The sequence below is a fragment of the Hipposideros armiger genome, unplaced genomic scaffold (assembly GCF_001890085.2).
Source record: "Hipposideros armiger isolate ML-2016 unplaced genomic scaffold, ASM189008v1 scaffold_97, whole genome shotgun sequence".
Taxonomy (NCBI): Eukaryota; Metazoa; Chordata; class Mammalia; order Chiroptera; family Hipposideridae; genus Hipposideros; species Hipposideros armiger.
The window spans coordinates 546,534-554,994 of record NW_017731447.1 but is presented as its reverse complement, the minus strand read 5'-3'; the positions used below and the strand labels follow the sequence as shown (position 1 = coordinate 554,994).

General features: G+C 54.2%; 1 protein-coding gene across 1 annotated transcript in view; it reads right to left on the bottom strand.

The window, feature by feature from the left end:
• Window positions 1–8,461, bottom strand: part of PLXNA4 (plexin A4) — a 378,640-nt gene that overhangs the window by 76,743 nt on the left and 293,436 nt on the right. Inside the window, exon 10 of the mRNA XM_019646084.1 lies at window positions 4,098–4,298. Within this exon, the coding sequence (XP_019501629.1) occupies window positions 4,098–4,298 (201 nt within the window). The remainder of the gene's footprint in view (window positions 1–4,097; window positions 4,299–8,461) is intronic.

Sequence of the window (8,461 nt, the reverse complement as noted above, 5' to 3'; positions counted from 1 at the left end):
AGAGAGAGAGAGAGAGAGAGAGACAGAGAGACAGAGAGACAGAGAGCTCCACTTCGCATCCTCTCTGCTTTCCTCCTCCATGGCCCCAGTCAGAGACATGCGGTGAGTGCGGTCCCAGGCTCCGGGCAGGGCTAGCTGTTCCAGCCCCAGTGAGGCAGCGCTGGCCTCCTGCCCGCTCAGCCCTGGTCTGGCCAGAACCCAAAGAGGAAGTAGCAGGTCGTGACCAGGGGCATGGGGACCAAAGATCAATAGAACCTCAGGGCCCTTTCAGGAAGGACCTGAAACCCCCCAGAGAGCAAGGCGAGAAATCCCGCATGTGTGCGGGTGTGTCTGTGTGCACACATGTGTCCGCACATGCTGACTCGAGGTCAGTGCACACATCTGTATTCTGAGTTCATACACGCATGTATGCACACACACATACTGCCACAGCATGGTTCAGTGACCAGCTGTGTGGATGTGAGCAAATGATCCAAGTCCCAGTGTCCCCATTTGTAAAGGGGATTATCAACAGTGCATTCCCCATAGCATCGTTGTGAGGTTTTGAGACAACCATCCAACGCGCAGAAGTACAATGCCTGTCACCTAGAACAAGCGCTCAAATGTTATTGTGCATTTTAATCTGTGTATATACACTTAGGGAGGCTATGCAAAATATATTTGTGTTGATTGTGTTTATGTTTATGTGGAATAATAATAGCAGCCATCTATTGAGTTTTTATGTGCCAGACACTTGGTACATATGGAGGTGTATGCATATGAGAGCGCTTGTGTGTTCAGATGTGTGTGAGTGTGTCTGTGTATGTGTGTGTGTGTGTGTGTGTGTGTGTGTGTGTGTGTGCGCGCGCGCACACATTTTCTTTTTGAAGAAAATTGAAACTAAAAAAAAGACTTTAAGGATCAAATGTGCTGGGTATTGCTTTCTCTCTCTCTTTCCCATTCCTGGGAACTTGATTATGAAATATTATAGAAATCATTAACCTCGGCTGCCCCTCCCCCCCCACTCTCTCCATCTCCAGGGAAGTCACTCTCCTTCCTGGACACACTGGCTCCCCCATGACCTGGATCCCAAAGGGAGAGGGGGAGGGCAGACAGCTGGAGAGCCTGGACCACCGCTCCCATCCCCCTCCGCGCCACTTAGCATTTATATGGCTCTCTGTAATCAGTGAGCAGTTAATCTGCAGGATGCCCAGAGCTGAAGGAAGAGTGTTTCAGGCTCCCAGGGGCCAGGAGGTTAATTGTCTCAATCAAGTCTGCCACACCATGGCCCTGCTAGTGGGGGGATGTTGACCATGACATTGGGAACGTGTGAACCTCAGTTTCTCTACCTTCTGAAGCAAAAGAGAAGACCTCTGTATAATTTGGACATCCTTTCCTCCAGCCATTCCCTTGTCCCAAGCTCGGAGATAGTTGGCTGGTAAGTTCTACTGTTTGGGCGAACACATCTGAACAACATAAGACGCCTATGTGTGTCCACCTCCAGGACTCCAGAGGGCTCAGCAGGCCCCTTCCCAGCTGTGTTCCAGTAAAGCCGGAAGGGGGATAAGGTACTTCTCCATCGGTGGCCCCATCCCTGTTTTGAGCGTGGTAAATTGGGGCACCAAGAGAAAACTTGAGGCTAGTGTGGGTCGGTGCAAGCTGGGCCAGCGCCCCCGGGGCCTCGGCCGGCACCACAGCCAGCTGGCTGTCCTCTGCGGCCCACTTACTTGGTGCCTGCCAGCGACGGAGAGGCGGGTACTGGGCACTATTATTAATAGCACTTGACATTTCTCTAGAACTTTGGTCGAAAGGAGGCCAAGAATACCCGCAGTTGTTCCCCCTCCAACTGCTGCCTGTGAGCTACCCTGTTCTTCTCCCACAGGCCCCCTGAGGGCTGCAGGGATTGGCCCAGGGCCTGTTCCCCAAAAGTGGGCTGGAAGTGACCTGCTTCTCTGTGAGGTCCCTCTCCTGTCCTGCCCCCATTCCAGAGACCTCACTTAGGCAGTGAAGCAACAGTAACTCTTCTACAATCAGTCTCAGGCGGATCAGGCTCTGCTCCCACGGGTTACACCAAGCCTGTGGGATAACGTGCTCACTTGCTAATTTTTGCTTTGATTAGAAGATGTGATGAGCCCAGCACTCCCTTTCCTTGTCCCATTGGTACTGACCAGGGGCCCAGCTCCAGGTACCCTGGCCTCGCCTGCCCAGACCTCACCTGTCAGGGCTGCTGAGCTCCTGTTTATCCCCTTGTTTCCAGGAGGCTCTGATCTTGCCCACCACCCCACCTCCGATTCAGGGAGTTCCCTGGGACCCCTAGTGGGCTCCTTCATTGAGTCAGGCTTCTGCTCAGGAAACGCTGCGGACGTCTGAAGGACACAGAAAGGCACCGGTCCCAACGAGCCTCTTGGAAGCACAGACCCAGGGGTTTATAGGACACACTCAGGTCGCCATCTGGGGTACCGTCTTCTATTTAACGGAGGCAGCAGAAGCCCGAGGCCCAGGCTTGTGGCATCTGGGGAACTGAGGTCTCATCATCGGAGGCCACAGGCTCTGCTCTCTGTCCTCCCGCCTGACACCTCAGGGCCCTGGATTCCCGGGGCAGCGTCTCTGAGGAACCGGGGCTGTTCCCTCCGTGGTCTGAACCCCCAGCTGCCTTCTGCTGGGTCAAATGTGAAGCTCAGGTTCTCTCTTCCCACAGGGACTTGCTTATTTCGGGGAGAACCACTTGGGGATGGTCTGCTTGGCCTCAGGATGTAGAGGAAACAGGAGGTGTTTACTCTCCCTTTTGCTTGCAGCTTTAATCCAGAGCGCTGCAGAAACCCGCGAAAGAGCCTGGGTGCCAGGGGAGCTGTGTGTACACATCCAGGGGTTCAAAGGTAGGGAGATTGTCAGTTCAGTCCCCGTGATGCTGAGCAAACTTGGGCAAGCGTGTGGGCCTCTCTGAGCTCCACTGGCCCTAACCTATTTCCTGTGGAAGAGTGGACTTCTCCCAGGAAGGGCTTTGTTTGGGACCCTCCTGGTCTTACATCACATCCCCAAATATAGTCACCGCATATATGTACCCAGGAGCAACGAGAAGGATGAATGAGAGGCAGTGTGACACAGGAGAAGACCCCAGATCCAGGCCTGGCCCTGCCACTCACTAGCTGTGTGACCTTAGGCACGTCACTTACCCTCTGAGTAGGTGCAAGTACCCCAAGGCACACGAAGCTGCAGCCCCTTCGAAGGGCTGCCTGCATATCTACTTTTGTATTTATTAAACTCTTAGAGAGGCCCCCCAAATTGTATAACCCTCAGCCCTACAAACCTAGATGTACCCGTGCTTCTTGGCCTCCAGTTTTTTTTTTTTTTGTACACTGAAGAAGAATATGAAAGATTCTTAGAGCTTTAAAATGTTACAAGGCTTTAAGTATAACGTTTGCCTCTGAGCATCTGGGAGCATAGACGTAACCCAGGAAGAGAGTGAGGGTGCACAGAGAAGTGACGGAAGGCCACAGGGCAGGCCGGAGGTGATGCACCGAGAGGGCTCACTGTGTACCTAGGAATCAGGTGACAGCCCGAGCATGGACCTAACATGAATTTTCTCAACACTGGGCAGGGTTTGTGCTGATCTGAGCAGGACACTCGTGCCGCCAGCTCCCTTTGCAGGTGCGTGGTCTGCCTCAGAAGCCTCCTGTCCTGGGAAATGACCTCTGTGTAGGTGTGAAGGCAGTGTGGGGTATGGGGGGGGGACCTTGTGGGCTCACATGAGGCACTCAGCTCAGCTCTGGTAGGAAGGCGGGGCCCAGGGCCTCCAGGGTTTCTCTCAGGAAGGAGGATGGACACACCTGGCAAATACACCTGCCCACCAACACCACGCAGCAGCCCCATGGATGGCCCCAAAGCCCCTCTCCCCACAGCCCGCTTTGGCCAAGAGGCCTCAGAGCACAGCCCACCCTCTGCTGGGGGAGGAGCGTAGGGGGGTGTAAGGGGCAGGGCTGGGAGAGCGGGGCGTGGGGAGCAGTTAGGCAGGGAGCTGGGGAAGTCCTGCAGAGTTGAGGTGATCTGGCGCTGGACAAGAAGAGCGATGGGGGCGGAGGAGGGGCGGGGGTGCCGGGGGGCACTGGGCGGGCACTCACGGAGGTGTTCTGGCACTGCACGCTGGAGCTGTTGAAGCGCAGGGCCGGCACCCGCTGCTCGCTGCCTTGGATGCTTAGAATACATTCGTACCCACGCTGCCCAGACTGCGGCTGGGGCAGGTTCTTGGCCTTCAGCGTGATGGGCTTGATCACCTCCACTGGCACCAGGATCTTGTCCACTCGCAGCAGCTGGGGGCAGTCCTGGGGACAGAGAGCATGGCTCAGGCTGGGGAGCAGGGGGCCAGGGCCATAGGAGCCTTCCCAGACCTCACCCAGATGTTCCCCCAGCTCCGCCCTCCCACGGACACACCCAGGGGCCATCCTGGGCCCTGGTGCTCACCCCCAGCCACCTGAGGGAGGGAATGGGACTGACACAGCCCCAGTCCCAGAGTCACTGTCTCAAGGCCACTTCTCCCTGAAGCCATCCCCTGCTCTCTTCAGGTTGCATTTTAATGCACTTCAGGCTCTGCCACTCCTGGTGGGCTCCTCTCAGCACCCCTCCGACCCTGGCAGAGACAGACACTGCTGGCTGGGCGCCCCATCCTACTTCAGGCTGCTGACCCCTTTGCCTTAGTTCCTGGCTGCCAAGAGTTGGGACACAGGGGCCCCCATGAGCCGCCAGCATTGAGGCAGAGCCCCAGGTTGAGGTTCTGGAAGGTGAGCCTGGATCACAGCACGAGGGTCCAGCAGGGCCTTCCATACATGGGCTGATACTGGCATTTAGCAATGTTCTGGAATGAGCCCAGAGACCTTTTATATCCAGAAGCTTCTGGCTGAACTCTGGGGATGGCCTGACCCCAAGGAAATGCCCCTCAGAGCGGATACACCCCAAGCGCCTTCCAAATGCCAGCAACGGCCAAGCTTATCCTGGAGCCAAGTGGGGTCCAGTGGGCCTTTGGGGATGAAGCAAACGAATCTCTGGGCCTCTTTTCCCCTGGGGCAGTCAGCTCTGCCCAGGGAGGGCTGGGAGGAGAATGGGGTCAAATAAGGAGTGGGGTGCTCTTCTCGGCTGAGACGTGGAAGCTGGCATGTTGCTGGATTCTCGGGAGCAGGGTAGAAGAGGGTCAGTATCCTGGGCTGCTTGGCATGGGCAAGAGTGAAGCCTTCTGTTAACACCAGCAGGGCCTGGGCACCCCGTGTCAGGCAGGCCCACCATCCCCCAGATTCCTCCCGCTATGGCACTGTGTAGGGCATGCCAAGACATGGATTCGGGCCAGGTTGGCCATCGAAAGCATGGCACACACATCCTTCCTGAGGATGCTGCCTCAGGGACCCACTGCTGAGTCTCGGCAGAGGCTGCTGACCCCCATGCTCAGCAGAGTAAGGCAGAAAGGAGGCTGTGGGGTTCAGCAGATGGGAGGGGTCCCAGGCAATCAGGCAACTGGCAGCTGTCCCTCCTGGGTCTGGAAGCAAACATGAGCCCCTCCACCTTTGAAAGCTGGGGTAAGAAGACCTCTGAGCACCAGTGCCTGCTGAGATTATGATGAACTATAGAGCTCATTACATCCCCACTTTGAAACTCAACTTCCTTAATTGTCCATTGGATGGGGCCCAAGGACCCATTTCGCTCTAACCAGTCCTGATGCCATGATTTGGGATGGTTTCATATCTGTCCTTCCTGATTACCCTGGAGCTTTGCATCAGGGGAGCGAGTGCCCCAGGGCTGTTCAACCAATGCCCCCCCCCTTCCTCCAGACTCCCCACACCTTCATCCTGAAGAGCAGCAGACCCAGCGATGCTACTTCTGGGCTTGTACCCAAAAGAACTGAAAGCAGGGACTCAAACTCATAGGAGTCTCATAGCAGCATTATTCACAATAGCCAAAGAGTAGAAACAACCCAAGTCACCATCAATGCTTGAATGGATAGACAAAGTGTGATACATACAAACAATAGAATAGGATACCATCTTAAAAAGGAAGGAACTTTTAATACATGCTACAACGTGGATGAATCTTGAAAACATTATGCTAAGCAAAATAAGCCAGTCACAATAGGATAAATATTACATAACTCCACTCATAGGAGGTACCTAGAGTAGTCAGATTCATAGAGACAGAAACGGTTTCTGGGGGAGGGGGAAATAAAGAACTCATCTTTAACGGGGACAGAGTTTCAGTTGGGCAAGATGAAAAAGTTCTGCAGATGGATGGTGGTGATGGTTGCACAACAATGTGGACGTACTTCTCAGCACGCTGAACTGCACATTTAAAATTGGCTAAGGGGGTACATTTTATGGTATGTGTATTTTACCACAATTAAAGAGGAGCAGCAGGAAGGCAGGCAGTGGAGGGGAGAAGGGGTGAGGATAGACCTGAACCCAGCATGTGGCCCTGAAGCTCTGGCGTGAGTGGGACTCTGGAGACTTCGAGGCCCACATGGGGAGAGAGTCTCAGTAGGTCCGTCCTGTGCCCGTCTCAGCTGATATCCCCCCTACCCCTACTCCAGCAAAGTGAGAATGCAGATACACAGAGGACAAGAGCAATTCTGTGAAAAGGATGATGCTCAGGACTGAAGCTGGGGGGGTGAGGGGGGGTGATGCTGGAGAATTAGGAGAGTAGATCTATGAAAAGTGGGGAGTTGTCAGATGAGGGTCAAGGCCAGTCCTGACTCCACTCCTCGCTCCACCTGGGCCCTGGGCAGCTCTCCCTCCCCCAGAGTATGACCTTCTTCCTGCTGTATCTACCTGTGCATGGAGGGGAGCTGGGTGCATGGCTGCATTTGGAGTAAGAGCATCAGTTCTGGGATCTCTCACCTCCAGGTCCTAAAGCAAAATGTGGCTGCTCATGGATGGTGTGTGGAATCTGACAGTCCTCTGAACCAACCCAATGGATCCCTTCTACTTTGCAAAAGAGAAACTGAGGCAGGAACAGGCAAAATAGTGGCTCAGTGTCAGCAGATGCGCCGGCAGCTAAGGAAGTCAGGGGCCAAGCCACTATCTTTCCTCCCCTTAATGAAAGAGGCAGTTCCTACAGATGGGTGGGACCACCTCAGGATGGGGTGGTGGGTCAACAAAGATCACCCTGAGATCAGCAGGGCTGGGGAGCTTGGAAACCCTCCCAAGGTGAGCTGGAACCTCGCCTGGGGACTGGACTGATTCTAGTCCAGGATATGGGCTGAAGCATATCCTCTCTCTCTTCCCCTGTCAGATTCTCACTGAGGCTTGTTATGAGTTCTCTAATGAGTCCTGATTGCCAGTGGCCCCATAAAGGCTTAGTTTGCATATAAAAAGGTTGGCAGCTCAGAGAGTAAGTTCATTAAAAATAGTTGGAGAGGCCCAGGGCTGGGCTGGGCCCATTTTCCTCTAGGTGGCACTTCTGATTGACCCCAGTATCCCTCCTAATTGAAATGTAAAACGGCAATTTTGTCTTAGGCAACAAGGCATGAAGGGACCACGGCCACCACACTGCCCCTTCCTCCCGCTCCAGCTCGCCAGCTCCTGACCTGCCTCATGCTGAGATCCCAGGTACAAAACCACCTCTAAGTTCATGCTCCTGGGAAATTTCTGAGAAACCTGCATGTTTCACCACGACTCGGAAGCCCTGCTATGAACACTTCCGCCATGATCCGGGAGTTCATGTCATCCAGACGTCATCCTCACCTTTGAGTTTCCTTAACTAGAAAGAACCTAGTTTGGGGAATCATGTAACTTCGAGTGCAGTCCACCTTCCTCCTGCTAATTTCAGAGTCTTGAAAGGCCTCTAATCATTGCTTGGTTTAACAATAAGTGGGGATTAAAAACTATTCCTCCATAGGGTATTGGTAGTGGGGCGGGGTGTCCATTGACGGCCATATTTAAAGTGTCCAGCACAGAATGAGCAAACAGTCAACAAATGTGTGTTCTTTCCTTGTCGTCCCCTCAGCTCAGCCTGCACCTTGACTACCTTTACCTACCTCATTTCCAAAGGACCCACCTCTCCTGCTCCTACCTCTACGTGCTTTTCCATAAACACCCCATCCGCTCCCGCGGTCCAGCTTACTTGTATTCCACCTTTCTTGGCTTCAGAATACATGCGGAGCCAGACAATTTCAACAGCTCCAAGTGCCCCAAACACAAGGGGGACAGCTCAGAAGCTCCCAGCGCCGCCCACTGCTCTCCTAACAGGAGACCCCTCTTCTGGGAGGTGACATCCTGAAGCTGCACGCTTCCCATGCTCAGAGAAAGGACCTCCACCAGCCAACCAGGTGGCCTCGGTCAAGTTCCTCAAACCCTCTGGGTCATCTCGTCCATAAAAGAAAGAGCTTGGTTTGGATTAAATGGTTTTTACGGGGCCGGCCGAGTGGCGCGATGGTTAAGAACTGGCTTGGGATGCCAGAGGGCCCCGGTTCGGATCCCACATATGAGGGCCAGTGACACTGCCCTCT